We start from the raw sequence: 23,986 nt of genomic DNA, 5'->3' as shown, positions 1-23,986 counted from the left end.
AAGCTGTAAACTAAACTGTCACAGTGCTTTTCTCTGGAGAGCTAAAACATACTGGCTTTGGAATACAGGCGTAGAGTAGCTACTTACTCTCCATGCCCATGCTTCCTTACCTTTAAAAAATGTTTTTTTTGTTTGTTTGCTTCTTTGCAAAAAGTTGAACAGTTACTTGTGAGACCACCTGTTGCACTGCTAGGATTGGAGGATATTCACAGTGTGTTTTATGCAAATGCCCCTCTACCCCAGACCGCTGCCCCGGAGCACAGAAGACTGCAAATGGTGCTCTTCCCAGCCATGCCCCAGCTATGCCCCAGCTGTAAGGAAAGTGTCTCCTAGAGTCTCATGAGAGGCTCTCTCCTTTCCCTAAGAAAAAGATCCTTAAATTCATCAGCTTCAGTGTTCAGATATTTTGAAAATGACCTTAGACCAATACAGTGTTAACGTTGTCTTTGTTGTTACTAATGAAGAAGAAAAGCAGAATAGCCACAGCATCACCACCTAATGGCCTGCAGAAATATCCTCCCACCACTCCTCCCACACACCCCTGGTCTTTATACCACCCAATTACCATGTGAAGGAAGAGCAATTGGTGTCAGAAGTGGCTTTGGGCTCCCTGCCTGGTCTGTGCTGAGCTTACTGTTCTAGTCCCTAGGGCCCGGCCAGCAATAGGGCCAGGAGAATCTGCAGTCAAGCCCAAGGCAGGGATAATGAAGTTGCGTTTCCGTTGTCAGTGGTGTGGCCCATCAAAGAGCTGATTGGGGCAGCATCCACGAGAAGATCTGTCAGCTCCTGATTCCCCTGCGCACCTCCATGCCCTTCTGCAACTCGGAGGAAGAGCGGCAGCACGGCCTGCAGCAGCTGCAGCAGCGGCAGGTAGGGCCTGTGGGGCGCTGCAGGTTTAGGCCAGGGGTGCAGCACAGCGGCCCCAGTGAAAGGGCGGACTGTGCAAGGCCGCTGAGCTGCAACCTCTGAAGGCAGAGGTGTGGTTTTATGTCTTTATGCCCTCAATTCCATTCAGTCAGTCGTCCACAAATTTGCTGAATCACTGCAGTATCAGTTTCCTAGAGCTGCTGCCGTAACCAAGTACCACTGATGGGGGGCTTGAACAACAGAAATTTATTTTCTCACCGTTCTGGAGGCTGGAAGTCCAAGATCAACAGTAGGTTGTCCACAGGGTTGATTTCTTCTGAGGCCTCTCCCCTTGGCTTGCAGACAGCCGCCTTCTTGCTGTGTCCTCCTGCGGTCTTTCCTCTGTGTGCACACATCCCTCGTGTCCAAATTTCCTCCCCTAATAAGGCCACCACTAGATTGGATTAGGAGATACCCCATTACCTCATTTTAATTTGATTGCCTCTTTAAAAAGCCCTGTCTCCAAATGCAGTCCCATTCTGAGGTACTAGAGGTTAGGGCTTCATCATATGAATTTTGGGGACTTCTCTGGTGGTCCATTTGTTAAGACTTTGCCTCTCAGTGCAGGAGGTGCATGTTCGATCCCTGGTCAGGGAACGAAGTTCCTGCATGCCTCGTGGCCAAAAAACCAAAGTGTGAAACAGAAGCAATATTGTAACAAATTCAATAAAGGCTATAAAAATGGTCCACATAAAAAAAAATCTTTAAAAAAACTTAGGAATTTTGGAGTTACAAAATTCAGCCATAGCTCCCTAACATGCTAAGTATTGTGATAAGAGCCTAGGCGCATAGCAGAAGGTCAAGAAATGATGTATGAATATACTGGTTAATAAATAAAGGAGATTGGGAAAATTATTATTATGGCATTGATAGCATCTCAGTTATTCTGAAAAGAAAATCATGCTTTATAAGCCATAAATCTCAAAACAAAAGATTCATTGATTTTAGTATAGTGACACTTTGAGAGTGGCCTTAGAATGATGCAGAGTCAAAGTTATTTCTAATATTAGCTAAACAGGATAATTCCAGAAGGAAAAATATGTTTGTCTCAAAATTAACTCAGAAAGGCAGAAAGTTTTAAACTGTCCTGAAACATTACAGTTTTGCTAAACTAAAATTTTATTAAGAACATAATAATATTCATTTAATAATTTTATATTGAGCACTCATTTATACCAAGTACTGACCTATGATGAAAAGATCCTTGTCTCTGGACCTTGGATCCTCACAGGAACTCACAGTCCAGAGTTTTCCTTTCTAATCACCTACTTTGGGTCTCAAGTCCACCTCAATGTGGGCAGGCTCACTATGGGCTCTTGACCAGGTCGTTAGGTGTTGCCCTTATCTCCAGGGGTACCTATAACCACCATTACCTTTTACCCTTAGATGTCTCAGATAGCCTCATTTTTTCTTCCGCAGAAGCATTTGATTGAACTCTGCTACACCGTTGCCCAGAAATACATCTTTGAAGGAAAACATGAAGATGCTGTCCCAGCAGCTTTGCACTCTCTTCGCTTTCGCATGAATGTGCACGGCCTGAGTTCAGTTGAGCTGGTGCCTGCTTACTTGCTGTTGGCTGAAGCCAGCCTTGGTAAGTGAAGCTGACTAGAGACCCCCTGGAACCAGGAAGAAGTGCTATATTGAGTCATGATGGTGGTGGTTTAGTAACTAAGTCCTGCCCAACTCTTGTGACCCCATGACCTGTAGCCCACAGGGGCTACAGAGACTACAGAACTGTAGTCTCCTGTGTCCATGGGATTTTCCAGGCGGGAATACTGGAGTGGGTTGCCATTTCCTTTTCCAGAGGATCTTCCCAACCCAGGGATCAAATCCACATCTTCTGCATTGCAGGCAATCTCCTGCATTGTAGGCGGATTCTTTACTGCTGAGCCACCAGCTAAGTCCATATTGGGTCATATTAATGGCCAAAATGTCCAGCTCTGGCAATAGCACCAAGACACATTTTGTGGAAGAACAGGATTGCTGTAAAATTTGGCACAAGGTGGGGAAGGAGATGTCATGGACTTTTGGTTATAACTGACTCATATCCATGCTAGCTGGCCTTAGCAAAAGGAGGAAATTTATTAGGATGCTGGAGTGTCCTAAAGGAAGGGAGGCTTTGTGAGATACTAGACTCTGAATGCTATAAGAAGCCAAGGCTAGTGCTGTTTCTCTCTCTTGGGTCTTGTCTCTGTTTCTCTCTGCATTCTGCTTTATTTTCCATCTCTGCAGACAAGCTTTTTCTACCCTCTGCTTACTGCAGAAGACAGCTACCTCAAAATATCCTATGTAGCTGAATTTACATTGAATTTACACATCCTCCAGGTTCAAGGTGGGTAATGGAAACTAAGTCGCATCTAATTTCCAATGTTAAATTCCCGAAAAAAGGAATTGTGTTGACTCAGCTCGAGTGTGGTATCCATCTGTGTCTACCTTTGTGTTGGAGTCACTCAGTTCAAACAAAGTTAGGAACCTGCTCCTACTGATGGGAGAGGCGATTCTGAGAGCAGCGAGCACAGACTTAGCACACATGGTGGTTACTACAAGGGGAGAATTAGCATTTTCAAGGGGAATGAACATTTTTGAGCGTCTACAGCATTTTAGGCACTGTTTGTTGTTCAGTTGCTAAGTCTCATTTCTGACTCTTTGTGACCTCAGGGACTGTGGCATGCCAGGCTCGTCTGTGCTCCACTATCTCCTCGAGTTTGCTCAGGTTCATGTCCACTGAGTTGGTGATGCTATCTAACCATCTCATCCTCTGCTGCCCTCTTCTCCTTTTGCCTTCAGTACTGTACTACTGCTTTGTATATCTCAGCAGCCATTATTTTTTTTTAAAAAAAAGCTTTTAAAAAAGTAAAACTGTTGGAAATACTGTAAAAGACTTTCCCCCTAAGCAGCTTACCTGACACCCTATGCCTTGACTACTTCACTGTGCATTTCCTACAAAGATGTCTCCTTCGTAACCACAGTACAGTCATTATCGACGATTAACTATTAAGCAGACCCCATTCAGCTTTTTCCAATTGTCTCAATCACATTTTTATAGCAAAAGGACAGAGCCCAGAATCACAGTCTCAATTTGTTGCCTTGGCTCTTTAGTCTCCTTCATTCTGGAAACTATTCCAGAAAGCTTGAGAAACTATTCTCAAGCTTTCTTTGATGTTTACCATGTTGACACTTTTAAAGATTAAAGGCCAATTATTTTGTAAAATGTCCTTCAATTTGAGTGTTTCTGATGTTTCTTCATGACGGGACTCAGGTGATGTGTCTTTGGCAGGAATATCACAGAAGTGAGGCTGTATTCTTCTCATCCCACCCTAGAAGTTGGCACATGTTTTTAGTTTGTTCCATTATTGATGATGTTCAAGTTACTTTATTAAGGTGGTATCTGTCAGGCTTCTTCTCTGTAAAGTTACTCTTTCCTCTCTTTGCAATCGATAAGTTATAGAGAGGTATTTTAAACTATATAAATATCCCATTCCTCAACAAACTTTCAGTGAATATATTTATTTATATCACCATAGACCTTTGTTTTCCTATTTTATTTAATGGGTTACAATCCATTAGTATCTTTAATTTGATGTTCAAACTGTCCTTGATTTGGCAAGTGGCAGCCCATCACACTGGCTTCTGTGTTTCCTTGACACATCCTCATTGTTCTCTTTCTTTCTTTCTTGTTTGTTTTTTGGGAAGTTGTGTATGTGTGCGTGTATGTGGCTGGGAGGCTTGCAGGATCTTAGTTCCCTGACCAGAGATAGAACCTGTGCCCTCAGCAGAGAAAGCATGGAATCCATTAGCGCTGGAAAGTGAAAATGAAAGTGTTAGTTGCTCAGCAGTGTCCGATTCTTTGCAACCCATGGACTGTAGCTCACCCGGCTCTTTTATCCACAGGGTTTTTCAGGCAGGAGTATTGGAGTGGGTTGCCATGCCTTTCTCCAGGGGATCTTCCTGACCCAGGAATTGAATCAGGGTCTCCTGCATTACAGGCAGATTCTTTACTATCTGAGCCATCAGAGAAGTCCCCCATTAGCACTGAACCACTGAACTGCCCAGGGAATTCCCTCCACATTGTTCTTTGATCAATTTTCCTACTTTCTGGAACCTACCTGCAAGGAGCCCTGATTTCTTTTAGTGGAAAATGGAATTTAGAAGCCGTGAATTGTGCACTAGACATACTCATTCCTAGTGAGGTATGGCTATTCCCAGGCTTCTCAGTGGACAGAATTAGGAAATATATGTATGATAATGTGTATATGAGTTGATGCTTTTGACCTGTGGTGTTGGAGAAGACTCTTGTGAGTCCCTTGGACTGCAAGGAGATCCAATCAGTCCATCCTAAAGGAGATCAGTCCTAGTTGTTCACTGGAAGGACTGATGCTGAAGCTGAAACTCCAATACTTTGGCCACCTCATGTGAAGAGTTCACTCATTGGAAAAGACCCTGATGCTGGGAGGGATTGGGGGCAGGAGGAGAAGGGGACGACCGAGGATGAGATGGCTGGATGGCATCACTGACTTGATGCACATGAGTTTAGGTAAACTCTGGGAGCTGGTGATAGACAGGGAGGCCTGGAGTGCTGTGGTTCATGCGGTTGCAAAGTTGGACACGATTGAGCGACTGAACTGAACTGAATGTGTATATGTCTATACCCATTTTTTCTAAATCTCTTTATCTCTCTCTCTACATCTGTATCTATATATGATCTTGGGTCCCTAGGACTACATTTAAATCCACAGGGTTCAATCTCATTTTCTCCAGTTTTATATTTGTAGTTCCCTTCTCTGACGGTGAGAATGTTGGCTTCCATTTTCCCTGATGTATCTATATATTTAATCTGTTACGCTGTATGAGTTGACCTCCCATCTCTAATCCTATTCTTTCCCCTGGCAGATGCCCTCCTCTCCTCTTGTGGGCTCTGACTTCTTATTCTGGGATGCCTCTTCTGCATGGAGCCCCTCCTCACTGGTTTGCACTCTGACTCTTCATCCCAGGCCACTTAGCTTCAAGAATACCCTTTTTACCCTGCTTTGGTCCGACTCTCCATTCTGGCCTGTCCCTCCTCCATAAATAGTGGAAGACCACTGGACAAGGAAATACAGCCTAGACTGTTTATCTCTGACACTGACTAGCTATGGAATATTGGAAAAGTCACCCTAGCCTAAATCCTATCATCTCTCCCTGAATTACTCCCTACCAACTGGCTTCTGCAATCTTCCCTGGCCTCCCTCTAATCTGGTCTCTAAACAAAATATGACCAACTCACTCCAATAAATAAAGACCAAGTTCCTAAAGCAACCTATGAGCCCATGCTTGGTCCAGCCTTTCTGAATTCTCTTACCTCACCTCTCATCTTCTCTCTCCCTTTCAGTTGTATTGGCCTTCTCTCGTTGGCACTGCAATGCCTCCTTGTTCTAGAAGGTTCTTCTCTAGCTACTCTCCCCACTTCTCCTCCTCTCTCCCTCACCTGACTAACTCTTATTCATCCTTCAGGCTCAGCTTGAGTCACCACTGCCATCTAGAACCCTTTCCCAAGCTCCTAGACCGAGTTGATTCTCTTTCTCTGTGTATGCAGTTAGAAACATCTTTCTTTTTTTCTGGGCACTTACCTTGATAATAATTATGCATTTGTTGATGGGGCTTCCGTGGTGGCTCAGTGGTAAAGAATCTGCCTGCCAATGCAGGAGATGCGAGGTGGATCCCTGGGTTGGAAAAATCCCCTGGAGAAGGAAATGACGGCCCATTCCATTTTTCTTGCCTGGGAAGTTCCATGGACAGAGAAACCTGGCAAGCTACAGTGTATGGGGTTGCAAAAGAGTCTGACACGACTTAGCAATTAAACAAGAACAACACTGTTGATGAGCTTATTTAATTCAAGTCCCTCTCCTGCAATAGACCATAAGTTCAGGGAGAACTGGGGCTGTGTATGTTCTTACTCATCATAGTGTCTTTACATCCAGAACAGTACTTAGTGTAGAGAAGGCACTCAAAAACCCTCTCACCGGACCTGACACCTAAATGGGAACTATGTAAGCATTTGTTGAACCTGAGTCCTCTTCACAGGACTGTTTTGAGGATCAAATGAATTTGTGTGTAACGAACACGAAAGTGCTTTGCAAGCAGGAGAGTGCTATCGAGATGGAAGGTTTCATTATAACTCCCACCATTACTGATTTATAACCTTGCCAACCTTTTTGAAAGTCTAAATAAATCATGTCCCACCCACCCCCACCCCACATTCCTCTCCCATCTTAGAGATTCCTCCAGACTGGAGTGGAAAAATTATGGGCATTCATCTTTTCTTTTTTTAAGGAAAACTTTGAAATTTTAACCCGCTGGAAAATGACATTTTCAGTAACACTTCAAAGAGGAGCCACTTTATTCATCTTCCCTCCCTCTAGCCAGCACTTTGGAACTGGGAAAACCTACGTTTAAATTTCATCTCCTCACTAGTTGTGGGATCCCAGTCATTAAGCTTTTTCTTACCTTAGGGCTCTCTTACACATTGCCTGGAATGCTTGTTTCTCCCTCTTACATGGCTGATTCCGTTCAAACTTCAGGCATCTGCTTAAACACCACCTTCTAAGAGATGTCTCCCGTAATCATCCAAAGTAGGTTTCTCCCTGCCCTTTTTGATAACTGTACACGACTAAAGTGACTTAACAGCAGCAGCTGCTAATTTCCTTCCTAGCACTTCACTTTTTCTTTCTTTATTGTGTAATGATTTCACTGGACTGTAAACTCCTTAAGGTCAGGACTGCAGCATGCAATGAGCATCTGGCAGACTGGTAGACACTGGACAGATCTGATGAACTTAGATTAACTGAAGGCATGCAGTTTCCTCCTCTTATATTTCTTTTGCAGGGTTGTTTGCAGATGTTATCACAGAGGCAGGTGGCCTCTCCTGGTGGAAGGCCAGTGGAAGGCATAGCATGAGGCAGGCCCTCATTAAACGCTGATTCCCTTTTCTTCCCCTGGGTGTTTCCCAGCCACACCTTTGAATCATCCGTGACTTTTATTCTGGGCTTCTTTACTTTCAGCACCAAGTCCTGCAAAATCTTCCACTATAATATCTCTCGGATCTGCCACAACCCAATGTAAGCCTGCTGTCTCCTCCTTGAGACAAGTACCACTGTTCCTTAACTGGCCATCCTTTCTCTCTACTGCGTATACTCTGAAAATTGCCCTGTAGGATAGAGATGGGAATACCAGACCACCTAACCTGCCTCTTGAGAAATCTGTGTGCAGGCCAGGAAGCAACAGTCAGAACTGGACATGGAACAACAGACTGGTTCCAAATAGGAAAAGGAGTACATCAAGGCTGTATATTGTCACCCTGATTATTTAACTTATATGGAGAGTACATCATGAGAAACGCTGGACTGGAAGAAACACAAGCTGGAATCAAGATTGCTGGAAGAAATATCAATAACCTCAGATATGCAGATGACACCACCCTTATGGCAGAAAGTGAAGAGGAGCTAAAAAGCCTCTTGATGAAAGTGAAAGAGGAGAGTGAAAAAGTTGGCTTAAAGCTCAACATTCAGAAAATGAAGATCATGGCATCTGGTCCCATCACTTCATGGGAAATAGATGGGAAAACAGTAGAAACAGTGTCAGACTTTATTTTGGGGGGCTCCAAAATCACTGCAGATGGTGACTGCAGCCATGAAATTAAAAGACGCTTACTCCTTGGAAGGAAAGTTATGACCAACCTAGATAGCATATTCAAAAGCAGAGACATTACTTTGCCAACAAAGGTCCGTCTAATCAAGGCTATGGTTTTTTCCAGTAGTCATGTGTAGATGTGAGAGTTGGACTGTGGAGAAGTCTGAGTGCCAAAGAATTGATGCTTTTGAACTGTGGTGTTGGAGAAGACTCTTGAGAGTCCCTTGGACTGCAAGGAGATCCAACCAGTCCATTCTGAAGGAGATCAGCCCTGGGATTTCCTTGGAAGGAATGATGCTGAAGCTGAAGCTCCAGTACTTTGGCCACCTCACGCGAAGAGTTGACTCACTGGAAAAGACTCTGATGCTGGGAGGGATTGGGGGCAGGAGGAGAAGGGGACAACAGAGGATGAGATGGCTGGATGGCATCACGGACTCGATGGACATGAGTCTGAGTGAACTCCGGGAGATGGTGATAGACAGGGAGGCCTGGCGTGCTGCGATTCATGGGGTCACAAAGAGTTGGACACAACTGAGTGACTGAACTGAACTGATAGTCTCCCTTCCTGATGTTTCTGTTACCTCCGCTCTCTCCCTGCACCCCTCTAGGTAAGCGCTGTATGGAGGAGGGCATGCCTGAGCTCACCCACTCATGGGTCACAGTCTTAATTCCGACCTGCTTGTCACAGTTTGATCTGCTCACCTCATTATATCCTGCTCTCTGAATTTTCAGGCATGTCCTTTTTTTTCTCGCACATACCCTTTTTCCTTTGGTACTGATCCTTGTTTAGATGTGGTTCAGCTTGTCCTAGGGGCCTTCCTTTTCCAGCAATATCTCTGTAAATGAGAACTGGACATGAAAAAGTTTAATTTTCAATAGATATCAATACCGTCTACCAATCTTTTCCTGAGCTTAAACATCTTAGCTAGATTTCCCAGGTGGCTCAGTGAAGAATCTGCCTGCCACTGCAGGAGACGCAGGTTCGATCCCTGGGCTGAGAAGATCCCCTGGAGGAGGAAATGGCAAGACACTCCAGTATTCTTGCCTGGAAAATCCCATAGACAGAGGAGCCTGGCGAGCTATAGTCCATGGGGTTCCAAAGAGTCGGTCATGACTTAATGACTGAGTACATATGTACGCAAACTCTTAGCTAAGAGTCATTTGCTTCTTTGAATTTGAGAAGGCCTCAGTCTAAAGCTCTTAATTTCTAGACAAAATCCAGTTGGAAAATGTGACTTGCCTATTTAATTAACATGAGCCAGGATCCTGGGCCAAGGCTTCTCGATTCTAATGTTTTCCTATTTCAGTGTGAGCATCACTCAGGCAAAATTACTTGCTGCTTCTTGTTGACTGCTTCTTCCTCACCTCTCCTCCAGTAATTCAGTGCTGTATGATTACAACTAGAATAAAGCAGTGCTTACATATGAAGCATGCCTGGGAGGAAGTGCCAAGAACAGAAGGCTGACTTTGGAGGGGCCTGGGTCCTCATCTTCCGACTCTTTGCTGATACCGTTTCTCCTGCAGCTTTCAGCACGTGGAATACTTCATTCCATGTGAGGTCGTGCGTCCTGCTCTGCAGATGCTCTCAGAGTAGTTTTCTGCTCAGTTCTCACAGTCTCCCTAGGAGGCAAGCAGGTAGGCAGGAAACTGTTACATATCTTTACAGCTAAACAAAAAAGGTTTAAGTGTCGAGCATATCTGACTATCAGAAATAAAGGTGACTTTCACTTCACCATGTGATATGGTTAACCACCAAAATCATTCTAGCTCCTAAATGTCTGTTTTATTTCCTCCATCCATATTCACTGCCTTAGTTCTGGCTTCAAGTACTTGCTGGAACTATTTCAAAAGCCTTTGGATGAGTGTTTACTCTTCCTCTTCCCCTCTGGTCTCTCCTCCACATAGTTCCAGAGGATTCTTCTACATCTAAATCCAGTTCTTTCTCCCTTTCTGAAAATCCTCTAATTTTTATCCACATGCAGCAAGCTTCTTGGCATGACTTACTAAGCCCTCCATGATCTGTGCCCTGCCTACCTCTTTCCTCTCATTTCCTGCCACTCGATCCCTTACACTTTGTGCTCTGGCTTCACAGACCAACGTATAATTCTCTAAACACAGCATACTACTTCATATCTCTAGGCTTTGCATATGTGTTCATTCTGCCTGGGATGCCCTCTTCTCTTTAACTATCTGGAAAACATATTCATCTTCCAAGCCTAGCTTAGGCTTTTCTATCTTAGCTTGGTTGATAAAAAAGAATACCATAGACTGGGTGGTTTAAACAAACATTTATTTCTCATAGTTCTGGAGGCTACAAGTTCAAGATCAAGGTGCCAACAGAGCTGGCATCTGGTAAGAATCCAATTCCTAACTTGTTGACAGCTGCCTTCTCTTGTGTATCCTCACAAGGCCAAAAGCGAGATCATCTCTCTCGTGCCTCTTCTTGTAAGGGCACTAATCCCATTTATGAGGGCTCTACCCTCGTAATTGAATTAACTCCCAGAGGCTCAACTTCCAATTACCATCTCACTGGGGATTAGGGCTCCAATATATGAATTTTGAGGAGACACAAACGTTCAGTCCAAAGCACTGGCCATGCCTCTCCCCACTCCATTGTCCGCCTCTACCCCATCCATAGAATGGAACACTTCCCTGGTGGCTCAGTGGTAAAGAATCCGTCTGCCAACGCAGGAGATGCAAGAGATGCGGGTTTGATCCCTGGGTTGGGAAGATCCTCTGGAGAAGGAAATGGCGACCCACTACGGTATTCTTGCCTGGGAAATTTCATGGACCTAGGAGACTGGTGGGCTATAGTCCATGGGGTCGAAAAAGAGTCAGACACAAGTTAGTTACTAAACAACAACTTTGTTCTGCCTGAAAACCTTATAATGTTACTGTGATTGCATTCACACTATATTAGGAATATACTACATATATTATGAAGATACTAGTATATGTTACAGATATACTAGTGTACTTATTTATACTATGAGCAAAGCTAGTAGTGGTGATGGAATTCCAGCTGAACTGTTTCAAATCCTAAAAGATGATGCTGTGAAAGTGCTGCACTCATTATGTCAGCAAATTTGGAAAACTCAGCAGCGGCCGCAGGACTGGAAAAGGTCAGTTTTCATTCTAACCCCAAAGAAAAGCAGTGCCAAAGAATGTTTAAACTGCCACAAAATTGCACTCTTCTCACAACTAGCAAAGTAATGCTCAAAATTCTCCAAGCTAGGCTTCAACAGTACGTGGACGAGAACTTCCAGATGTTCAAGCTGGATTTAGAAAAGGCAGAGGAACCAGAAATCAAACTGCCAACATCCATTGGATCATAGAAGAAGCAAGATAATTCCAGAAAAACATCTAGTTCTGCTTCATTATGCTAAAGCTTTTGACTGTGTGGATCAGAACGAACTGTGCAAAAGATGGGAATACCAGACCACCTCACCTGCCTCCTAAGAAACTTGTATGCAGGTCAAGAAGCAACAGTTAGAACTGACCATGGAACAATGGACTGATTCCCAATTGGGAAAATAGTACGTCAAGGCTATATTATGGAACCCTGCTTGTTTAACTAATATGCAGAGTACATCATGTGAAATGCTGGGCAAGATGAAACACAAGCTGGAGTCAAGATTGCCAGGAGAAATAACCTCATATATGCAGATGACACCACCCTTATGGCAGAAAGCGAAGAACTAAAGTGCCTCTTGATAAAGGTAAAAGAGGAGAGTGAAAAAGCTGCCTTAAAACTCAACATTCAAAACACATCTGGTCCCATCACTTCATGGCAAATATATAGGGAAACAATGAAAACAGCAGCAGACTTTATTTTCCTGGGCTCCAAAATCACTGCAGATGGTGACTGCAGCCATGAAATTAGAGGATGCTTGCTCCTTGGAAGAAAAGCTATGACCAACCTAGATGGCATATTAAAAAGCAGAGGCATTGCTTTGCCAACAAAGGTCTGCTTGGTCAAAGCTATGGTTTTTCCAGTAGTCATGTATGAATGTGAGAGTTGGACCATAAAGAAGGCTGAGCATTGAAGAATTTTTGCTTTTGAACTGTGTGTGGTGTTGGAGAAGACTCTCGAGAGTCCCTTGGACTGCAAGGAGATCAAACCAGTCAATCCTAAAGGAAATCAGTCCTGAATATTCATTAGAAGGACTGATGCTGAAGCTGAAGCTCCAAAATTTTGGCCACCTGATGTGAAGAGCTGACTCATTAGAAAAGGCCCTGATGCTGGGAAAGATTGAAGGCAGGAGGAGAAGGGCATGACAGAGAAGATGGTTGGATGGCATCACTGGCTGAATGGACATGAGTTTGAGCAAACTCTGGGAGATGGTAAAGGACAGGGAAGCCTTTCATGCTGCAGTCCATGGGGTCACAAAGAGTTGGACACGACTGAGCGACTGAACAACAACAACAATGAATATTCTTGTTTCCATGTCACTCATTCATTCCCTGTAAAATTTCATCTTTGAATTCGTATCACTTCACACAAGGCACATGGAAGGTATTGAATATGAATACACATATATTTTAAAATTGAGATATAGTCCATGTAAATTCACCCTTCTAAAGTACCATTCTGTAGCTTTAGTATATTCACAAGATTGTGCAACCATTATCACATCTAATTCGGGAACATTTTTGTTACCCCAAAATGAAACCCAATACCATCGGCAGTCCCCATGCCTACAGTCGCTGTTTTTTGCTGTTCAGTTGCTCAGTCATGTTCTACGCTTTGCGACCCCATAAACTGCAGCATGTCAGGCTTCCCTGTCCTTCACTGTCTCCTGGAGTTTTCTCACACTAACGTCCATTGAGTGGGTGATGCCATCCAATCATCTCATCCTCTGTTGTCCCCTTCTCCTCCTGCCTTCAATCATTCCGAGCATCAGGGTCTTTTCCAATGAGGCGGCTCTTTACATCCGGTGGCCAAAATATTGGAGTGCAGTCCCTGGCCAGTTACTAACCCACTTTCTGTCTCTATGGATTTACCTATTCTATAAATTTCACATTAATGAAATCGTACAATATGCGGTCTTTTGCCTCTGACTTCTTTCACTCGGTACAGTGTTTTCCAGGTTCATCTGTGTTGTAGCACGTATCAGCACTTCATTCCTTTTGTGCCTGAATGATATGCCACTCGCGAATATGGAAAGACCGTATTTTGTATATTCACGCACCAGTTGGTGAATATTTAAATTCTGTATTTTGGCTATTATGAATAGGCTGCTAAAAACATTCATGTACGGGTTTCCGTGTGTCAATCAGTATTTTAAGTCAATGAGTAAATGAGTGAATGGGTGATGACTCGTCTTTCAACATATGTTCTCTGGCCAGGATATGAATTACAATCTTTATCTCTTTTGGGCAGGTCTGGGCCGGGTCGTCCAGGCTGAGGAATATCTATCCCAAGCTCAGTGGACAGTCCTCAAATCAACTGAATGTAGTTATGCCATCCACTCCTTACTGCATCGGAACCTGGGACTTCTCTACATGGCTAAGGAAAACTATGAGGAAGCCCGCTATCATCTGGCCAATGACGTAAACAAGCTAAATTACGACGCCTGAGTGTATCTGAGAACACCTCTGTTTGGTTGCTGTTAATTGCTGTTTTCTTTTTACTGAGCATTTCTCTGAAACTTTCTGTTTACAACTGTTTGGTGGACTATTAGCAAGGACACAATTCTAACAACCTGAGCTCAGGACTTTCCGTTTTTGCCTGTACGTCCTTGTCCACATCACGTCACTTCCCAAGCCTCAGTTGCTCTGAGGGTGATAAAGGGAAGCAGAAGAGCATCCTGATTAAGATGCTTTATGGGCTTTCCTTCTCGTTCTAGTGGTGTCTTTTCACCAGGCACATTCTGCTGCTGCTGCTAAGTAGCTTCAGTCATATCTGACTCTGTGCGACCCCATAGATGGCAGCCCACCAGGCTCCCCCGTCCCTGGGGTTCTCCAGGCAAGAGCACTGGAGTGGGGTGCCATTTCCTTCTCCAATGCATGAAAGTGAAAAGTGAAAATGAAGTCGCTCAGTTGTGCCTGACTCTTAGCGACCCCATGGGCTACAGCCTACCAGGCTCCTCCGTCCATGGGATTTTCCAGGCAAGAGTACTGGAGTGGGGTGCCATCGCCTTCTCTGCACCAGGCACATAGACTTGCATAAATTATTTCATGTCATTCATCACCTGTAAGACAGAAACCATAAACTAGTTTCTGCCTCAGTTGGGTCCAAACGCAAAGAAATTGCAGAGATGAGTAAGACAGCAGAGCATGTGCAGTACTTTGGCTATTGTTTTTATAAGTAACATCAACATCTTTTCTTCAGAGTGTGGCTATTACATTTAAATGACCTGGAGTTGTGTGAAAGTGATTTGTAAACTATAGAACTCTATACAGTTTAGACAGGATGATGAGGGTGATGCTTGAGCTGTTCTTCCTAAGGTTTCTATTAGGATTTCAATATTGGACCATATTGAGATTTCCCAGGTGGCACTAGTGGCAAAGATCCCACCTGCCAATGCAGGAGACATAAGAGACACAAATTCAATCCCTGGGTCAGGAAGCTCCCCTGGAGGAGGGCATGGCAAGCCAGTCTAGTGTTCTTGCCTGGAGAATCCCATAGACAGAGGAGCGTGGTGGACTACAGTCCATAGGGTCACAAAGAGCTGGACATGACTGAAGCAACTTAGCACAGCACAGCCCAGCACATTGGACAGTATTATCAGAGAGAAGAGTTCCTGAGCCTGAAATCTGGATGAGGTTGGGGTCAGACTGCAGTCTCAATGAAGGCTGAGTCTTCTTGAACCTCTCCGTTGGGCAGCCTTCCCTCTGGTTGCCTGCCACTGCACAATGTCCCTAAATCTGCTGGAAACCTTGTTGTGTCGGTTATTCTCCATATCCCCTTACCCCAGATCCATTCTTTGCTCTGCTCTGGAAGGCTGACCTTAATGGACTGTAGAACCTGGACTTCACTGCTCTCTGGCCTCAGTTGCGTCTGAGGAGTGAGAGGCATGGCAGAGGAGGTTTGGAGGAGACAGGGGGTGAGGTATTTACTCTATGCTGCCTTTCTGCGCAAGCACACTTCCAGCAAGGGAAGTGCTCCTCATAGCCACAGATCCCGTCAGGGAGCCTTCACCTGCAGCTCTCTTTCTGGCCCTGGTAACCCTGCTTTCTCCCCTGGTTTTCTCAGGAGTTTGGACTGTACAGTCTCTTACTGTAACACTCTCAACAGCACAGTCCCCAGTGCTTCACTAACTCATTGGTCCCTTACCCCTTCCACGTCTCTGGAGGTAAACCTTTTATTAAACCATCCTCAGGAAATACTTGTAAGGGTACCATCTACTTCCACCCAAGAGCTAAACTCATGCACTTCTTCATCTGTGTTTCCTCTCTATACTCTACAACCTCCAACAAAAGAAGCAGAAGCGCATTCTGTCTGGAGCTGGACCACACAGTTAACATTATCAGATTCCTCAGCCTAAGTTTAAGAAGAAACACCCAAATTATTGATACATACCATAAAATTCGGTGGTATGTACAATTAAGTGTACAGTTCAATGATTTCTTAGTAAACTTAGAGAGTTGTGTAACCATCAACATAATCCAATGTTTACCCTAAAGAAAGCCCTCATATCCATTTGCAACCATTTCTCATGCCCCTTCCTGTCCCTCTAGATTTACCTTTTAATATACACATTTAATATAAACAATGATATGTGATCTTTTGCATCTAACTTCCTTCACTTAGCATAACTATTTTGAGTTTCACCCATGTTGTTGTGTATATATCAATACTTCATTTATCTTATAGTTGACTTATCATGTAGATCTACCACAATTACCCTTCACCAGTTGATGGACACTGGGGCTGTTTCCATCTTTTGCCTATAAATAATACTGTTTATGAGCATTTGTATATAAGTCTTTGTGTGAAGAAAGTGGAAGTGAAAGTCGCTCAGTTGTGTCTGACTCTTTGCAACCCCATGGACTGGGGTTTCAGTCCCTGGAATTCTCCAGGCCAAAATACTGGAGTGGGTAGCCTTTCCCTTCTCCAGGGGATCTTCCCAACCCAGGGATCAAGCCCAGGTCTCCCACATTGCAGGTGGATTCTTTACCAGCTGAGCCACAAGGGAAGCCCAGGAATACTGGAGTGGGTAGCCTATCCCTTCTCCAGGGGATCTCTCGACCCAGGAATCAAACTGGGGTCTCCTGCACTGCAGGAGGATTCCTTACCAACTGAGCTGTCAGAGAATGTTTTTATTTCTCTTGGATATATGCCTAAGAATAGAATTGCTGGGTCATGTGATTAAACTATGTTTAATTTTTTGAGGACTGGCAAACTGTTTTCCACAGAGGCCACATCATTTTATGTTCCCACCAGCAATGGACAAGAGGATTCCATTTTTGCCATATTTTTGCCAATATATGTTATTTTCTGTCTTTTTGATTAGAGCCGTTATTGTGTGTGTAAAGATGTAGCTCATTGTGGGTTTTGTTTTGCATTTCCTCAGTGACTAATCATACTGAGCATTATTTCACGTACTTATTAGTCATTGGTGTATCTTTTTGGTGACATGTCTGTTCAGATCCTTTGCCCATTTTTAAATGAGGCGTTGTAAAAATTCTTAATAGACTCTGGATGCACGTCCTGTATCAGACATATGATTTACAAAGAAAACTCAAGCACTCTCTTTCCTCCTTCTGCTATAGATTTATTTTGCCAGTTGTGCATTTGGAACGGAGCACATCAGGGCCTCAGGCGGCTACTTCCACCTGGCTAATATCTTCAATGGCCTTAAAAAGTTGGACCTGGCAGACACATTGTACACCAAGGTGAGTTGGGAATACGGGAGCTGAGCCTTGATACTTAGGCCTTATATCTTGAACCTGGTGTCAGACCATTCATGAGAAATTCGTGACACAGACAGAATGAAGTGACTGGCCCAAGGTCACATAGCTTAATATATCATATATTCCATTCTCTTTCTGTTTCTCTTCTACCAGAAGAGTTTAGTCCTCAGCATCCATAGAGCAGTGACCAAATAACAAATTATGGGTCAATAGGAACCAAACCCTTCCAAACAGACTGCCATATACTCTGTCATAGAGACTTCCCTGTGGCTCAAATGGTAAAGAATCTGCCTGCAATGCAGGAGACCAGGGCTTGATCCCTGGGTCAGGAAGATCGTCCAGAGAAGGGAATGGCAATCCACTCCAGACTTCCTGGAGAATCCCGTGGACAGAGAAGCCTGGCAGGCTACAGTCCATGGGGTTGCAAAGAGTCAGACACAACTAGCAACTAACACACACACACACATACTCTGTCATATCCCTAGCAGCAAGCTAAGGTGGTCATGTTGAAGTGTGGTATAGAGGAGGAGATTAGGTTTTTAAGCAAAATTGATTGTGGAAAGGTCCTGTGAAGGGATCAAAGAACATGAAAATACTTTAAAATGTCCATCTTTACCTGTGAAAGATTTTAAACTGCTTCCAATATATTAAAATGTTGGTTATGTTCATATACACCTTACTTAGCAAATAACCATTTTTGCATATGGTATAGGCTCTCATGCTGCTGCTGCTAAGTCACTTCAGTCGTGTCTGACTCTGTGCGACCCCATAGACAGCAGTCCACCAGGCTCCCCCGTCCCTGGGATTCTCCAGGCAAGAACATTGGAGTGGGTTGCCATTTCCTTCTCCAATGCATGAAAGTGAAAAGTGAAAGTGAAGTCACTCAGTTGTGTCCGACTCTTCGTGACCCCACGGACTGCAGCCTACCAGGCTTCTCCGTCCATTGGATTTTCCAGGCAAGAGTACTGGAGTGGGGTGCCATCGCCTTCTCCGAGGCGCTCATGCAGTGACTGTTTATTCATATTTTAGACTCACTTCTGAGGAGGAGGCATTGTGATGTAGCTGAAAAAAAAAATGAGCTCTGGAATCAGGCAGACTTGAATTTAAACCTTGGCTATTGCACATAGCAGCTCTTACCAAGAGTCAAGTGTGATCTTAACTTTTCTGAGCCTCAGTTTAATTATCTATGTATTGGGAGTGATAAGAACAAGGCTTCAGTTGGGGTGTTGGGAGGATGTGAAGGAAGTTGTATGTGCTCAACATATGGCAGTCATTTTTAAAAATATATATATTTAAACCTGATTTTGTAAATTAATTTTTATTGGAGTATAGTTGGTTTACAATATTATGTTCATTTCTGCTGTACAGCAAAGTGCATCAGCTATATGTATACATATATCCCCTTTTTTGGATTTCCTGCCCATTTAGGTCACCACAGTGCATTGAGTAGAATTCCTCTGCTATGCAGTAGGTTCTCACTAGTTACCTATTTTAAACATGTGTGAGTGCATGCTCAGGCGAACCACCATAGTAGTGTATACATGTCAATCCTAATCTCCCAATTCATCCCATCCTCTTTCTCCTCTTGGTATTCATACACACATGGCAGCTGTTATAATTAGACCCCCACCAGGGCCGTCCCCAGATCAACCTTCCACATGCCCTTTGCAGCCCAGCATTTGTCAAACTTACCTTGGGCAAGCACCTCCGGCTCCTAGGGCTCCTCCTGCCTCTAGGCACAATTAAATGGGGAGTCTGGAGATGGTCAGAAAGCCTGGCCAGAGGTTCTGCCCTCTCAAATGGCTGGCCCAATGGCTAAAGTCCAGCCTGCTTGTCTGATTACCATCTCTTTTCCCAACAGGTCTCTGAGATCTGGAACAAATATTTGAACGATCGCTATCAAGTCCTCTCACAGGCTCGCATCCAACAGATAGATCTACTGGGCAAACGATTTGAGACTGACACTGGCTTGGGTAAGTGGCAATTCTTCCTGGGACACGGAGCAGTGACTTCATTTCTTCTGATCCATAGACTTTGCCTCTCAGAGGGAGAGCAGCTGTCCCTGTCATGGGGCGCATCCGTGCCATCTTCCCTATTTTGCAGATGGGCAAACTGAGACAGAGGAATCAAAGAGATTTGGCCAGTGTTGTGAAAAATTCAGGTCCCCAGCATTACCCGGTGGGCTGCCGTCCATGGGGTCACACAGAGTTGGACACGACTGAAGGGACTTAGCAGCAGCAGCAGCAGCATTACCCATGGGCTTCCCAGGTGGCACTAATGGTAAAGGACCTGTCTGCCAATTCAGGGGACATGGGTTTGATTCTTGAGTCAGGACGATCCCCTGGAGGAAGGCATGGCAACCCACTCCAGTATTCTTGCCTGGAGAATCCCATGGACAGAGGAGCCTGGTGGTCTATAGTCCACAGGGTCGCACAGAGTCAGATACAACTGAAGTGACTTAACACAGCATAGCACCACAGCATCACACACAGTCTTTCCAGCGGGGCTAATGAGGGACATATTTGGAAGGAAAAAAACCCTGCTAGAACCCCCTGAGATTTTTGCACAGCATCCATTTTTTATATGTTATCCTCCCAGGACACATGAATGTCCACACAGAAGTCCAATTGCTCATTTGTTCTGGAGCCTCATCCCCTTCCTTTACTGGACCGTGAGCTTCTCAGTGGCATGGTGGATTCTGAGTCATCTCTGTATCCTCAGCTCAGCAAAGAGCTGAGAGCTTAGCACAGCACCATTCCTTCTGAGATCATAAAAATCGATGCAGGATCTAGTTTCTGCTCAAAAGAGAAAAGCAGTGTAGTGAGTGAGACAGAAACTATGGGAAAGAAAAGATAACTTCAACAAGTACAAATTATATTACAAGGTGAGTCCCGGAATGAAGAAATGAGGACAGTTGGATGGTTTTGAAAAAGGAAGACTTCTTGAAGGAGAAGTTTTGAGCTAAGCTTTGAAAAATTCATAACTTTATTGACTTTTCCCTCATTATAAAAGTGGTTCATGTTAAAGCATAAAACTTGAAAATCATAGCTATCCAAAGAGTGTCAACTTTAACATTATAGTGTATGACTTTTCTGTCTTTTTCTCTTAGCTTAGCCTCACATGGGGAAAGCGGAAAGGTTGTTGCTTAAACATCTTTGGATTTGGGGAAGAAGAGTTAAGATTCTGTGGCTGCCAGAAGCCTGTCTCCGTCCTCTCGCTGTAGAGTGGAAACTGAACTGAACCCAAGGAATCACACCAGGACAAATTCCCTGTACTGGGGGCCTGAGAAATCTAGGACTCTGAAAGCAAGCAAGCGAAGCAACTCAGGGACCTGTAGGAATGAACTTTTTCTTTTTCCTTTCAGTTTACTCTGATGATGGCACATTGGACAAAGCTGGTGAACTGCCTGAAGGCCGAGTGCCCTAACTGCTCAATGCTTATCCCTGAGGGTAGACACAGCTGCCCCAGGGCCTGTTTCCTCTTTTCTCCCTTTCTTTCCATTGCAGATGAAGCCCAGGAAGCAGAAGCTATTCAGATCCTGACTTCAATCTTGAACATTCGAGAAACTACATCTAACAAAGCCCCTCAGAAAACGATCTTTGTTCTCAAAATTCTGTTCATGCTTTACTTCCTGATGATGAATTCTTCAAAGGCAAGTTCCTCTAGAAAAGCAGCAAGTCTAAAACAGAGGGAGAAATTCCTCTGGTTGGATTTGGCTGTTTTGTCCAGCTGCACTAGCTTTTGTCCTCAGAGTAAGCCCTTGCTCCAAAAAAGTTCAGACACTCATGACATTTCCCCTTGTTAAGTCTAACTGCACAATGAAAACAGGATTGTCTTCTTCCCTCAAGGGGACCACCCTAGGGTCGCACAGGTAAACGGAGGCTGGGCAGTGCTGGGAGGCCTGCAGGACGGAAGGGCTCTGGGGAGTTCTTGGGGAAATGGAGCAGTCACTCTAACTACACAGTGATAGTGAGTTCCCTGTTGCTGGAGGGATCCAGGCAGAAACAATTCCAAAGGTAATCATTTTTGAGTGCCTATTACATGCCAGTCACTAGCCTAGGTACTTTACATGAACTGTCCCATGTGATTCTCATATCAACCTTCAAAGTAAGTCTTTTATCATTCCCACTTTACAGGTAACGAACCGAGGCACAGAGTGGGTCCATTATTTGCCAAATTTCATATAGAGTAGGTGGCAAATCTCAGGTTTCTTGATTTATTGACTGATTAATCCACTCATTCAATAATTTATTGAACTTCTGCCATTTGCAAAGGATGGTTCTGGAGACTGAGGGTACAGTGGTGAACCACTAGCCAAGTTGCCTATTTCCATGGAACTTATGCTCTTCTGGAGGAGGGGAAGTCACAATAAACAAGTAAACACATAGATGTGTAATATAATTTCAGAGAGAAAAGCTCTACAAAGAAAAACAAAGCAGGCAAGAGGAGAGAGGGTTGGTTGGAGGAGGCAGTTTTGTGCAGGTGACATGGAAAAGTTAAGGTATCCTTCCCCTGTTCCCTTCTTCCCTTCCTTTCTTCATTCTTTCCATTTGTCTGCAAACTTTTACTAAGCACCAGCTGTATACCAGGGCCTGGAGGAGTTCCGGATCCGTGTGTTATAACAAATACAAATACAAAACAGTGTGATAACAAAGCCTGGGGCACTGTGGGAGCATGAAGGAGGGACAGCCACCCTAATGGGATGGAGGTGAGAAGGGTCAGGGAACAGAGAACCATTTTCATTGCATTTCCAGGTTTACTGTGGACAAAACCTCTTCATTTCAGGGTCCCATTTTCTACTCAAGGAAGTCATTCCTCCAAGGTATTTTAAGGATGTTAGGTCTACAAAGGTTCTTAGAAGAAAGGGCCACCTCTGTCTGTTCAGATTGGTGCCTTGCTTCCTTCAGGTCTGGAATTAGCTATCTGCTCTTGAATCAGGCTTTCCCCGTCCTCTGTCTGAAATGACAACCCCCTATCGGACACGACTGAAGCGACTTAGCAGCAGAAGCAGCATTGCCATCGCCATCGCTAATGCCTGTTTAGTTTTTTCTCTTAGCATGAATCACTATTTAAGATACCATCGTATTCTACTTATTTGTCTTGTTTATTGCCTCTCTCTCCTACTATATAGTAAATTTCGCAAGGTTAAGAATTTCTGCCTATAGTCACAGTCTCTGAAACACAGTAGCCATTCAATAAATGTTTATTGAAAGAAAGGAGGGAAAGAGGGAAGAAAGGCAGAGAGGGAAGAAAGAAGGGGAGGTAGCAAGGAAGGGAAGATGAGCCAGCATCTGTGTCAAGATGTCCTGTGAAACTTCTGTACAAATCAAGACTCTGGGCTACCCGGACTCCCCAGATGGCAATTTACTGGTGGCACCTCTCACCTCTATGCCTCTCAGTGTTGGTTCAAAGGGCCCTGAAATGGAGAAAAGAGACTTTGTCCACTATAAACTCAGAAATTCAGCATCCAGGTCTTCCTGTTCCTGACCTCTCACCCTCATTAGCTATGAAGACCCATTTCATGTGTTCACAGGTTTTCACAAAGAGCTCAGTGGGTGGTGTGAGAAGTTGAAGGATCCTTGTCCATGTTTCTGGGGCTGAGCAGAGATGGGGCTTCCAATATAATGCTTTTCTGTGACAATTTCCTTTTGTTTCTGCAATTCTCTTTCAGGCAGAGGAATATGCCTTGAGAGCCCTCCATCTAGCCAAAATACAGGAGCTCAGTGTTCAGGAACAAAACGCCATTCAAGACTTACTAAATCTCATCTCAGTTGAGGAAGCTCAACCCATTACTTAGTGACCCATGAGCTCCGCATCAGGAACGACTGAGCATCTCATGTATTTCAGCCTTGCATAGGGGCAGTGAGGTGCTATGAATTGCTGAAGTACCTACCCCGTTCCCCTGGGACTGCCCTCGTAGCTGTGTTTTTATTGTTACACAACATATGTTGGGGGAATGTAGAGCTTTTGGCACAGAGATCAGTAAAACTCTTGTTTATTATGACTTTGTACGACTTTGAATAATGTGCTGTCAGTTCACTAACAGGGTATCTGTAATTAAACCGCAAATAGTTTATCCTATTTCTCAGAGGTCTCCCAGTGATTCATGCTTCATAGCTCTTTGCCAAAGAAAGGGGTAGGGATTAAAGCTATATTAAAGTTCCTCTATTCTGCTGTAATTAAGTTGGCATTAATTTGAGGTAGATTGTGATTAAAATGCCCATTATGATTCCTAGAGCAATCGGTAAGAAAATTACTCTAAAAACAGTTAAAATCAACAAAGAAATTAAAGTGGCACACTAGAAAAGATCCACTTAATGGAAAAGCAGGCAGTAAAGGAGGAATGGAGGAACAAAGAGGATGTGTAACACGTAGAAAGCAAAATGCAGACATAAATTGTAGGTCTTGGGCAGAAAAGGCCCTGGGGCCTTTCAAGGAGCTCCAGTATAGATGGATTAAATTGTCCTTTCAAGCTGGTGTCTCTTTCCTCAGAGAGTTACTTGAAGTGGATGCGAGAAGTACTCTGGAAGGTCTCCTGTGATGTCGGGGACAGACT

The 23,986-nt window shown here is 44.1% G+C and overlaps 1 protein-coding gene across 2 annotated transcripts in view; it reads left to right on the top strand.

Moving 5' to 3' along the window:
• ZMYND12 (zinc finger MYND-type containing 12) overlaps positions 1 to 23,511 on the top strand; it is a 34,806-nt gene extending 11,295 nt beyond the window's left edge. For both annotated transcript variants that reach the window (XM_060398713.1, XM_060398670.1), the window contains exons 2-8: positions 729 to 870; positions 2,326 to 2,497; positions 13,955 to 14,124; positions 17,290 to 17,412; positions 19,292 to 19,403; positions 20,937 to 21,086; positions 23,106 to 23,511. In XM_060398713.1, the coding sequence (XP_060254696.1) occupies positions 808 to 870; positions 2,326 to 2,497; positions 13,955 to 14,124; positions 17,290 to 17,412; positions 19,292 to 19,403; positions 20,937 to 21,086; positions 23,106 to 23,227 (912 nt within the window). In that variant the 5' untranslated portion in view covers positions 729 to 807 and the 3' untranslated portion in view covers positions 23,228 to 23,511. The remainder of the gene's footprint in view (positions 1 to 728; positions 871 to 2,325; positions 2,498 to 13,954; positions 14,125 to 17,289; positions 17,413 to 19,291; positions 19,404 to 20,936; positions 21,087 to 23,105) is intronic.
• Positions 23,512 to 23,986: the final 475 nt, after the last annotated feature.

Source organism: Ovis aries, chromosome 1 (assembly GCF_016772045.2).
Source record: "Ovis aries strain OAR_USU_Benz2616 breed Rambouillet chromosome 1, ARS-UI_Ramb_v3.0, whole genome shotgun sequence".
Taxonomy (NCBI): Eukaryota; Metazoa; Chordata; class Mammalia; order Artiodactyla; family Bovidae; genus Ovis; species Ovis aries.
This window is presented reverse-complemented; position numbering and strand designations above follow the sequence as displayed.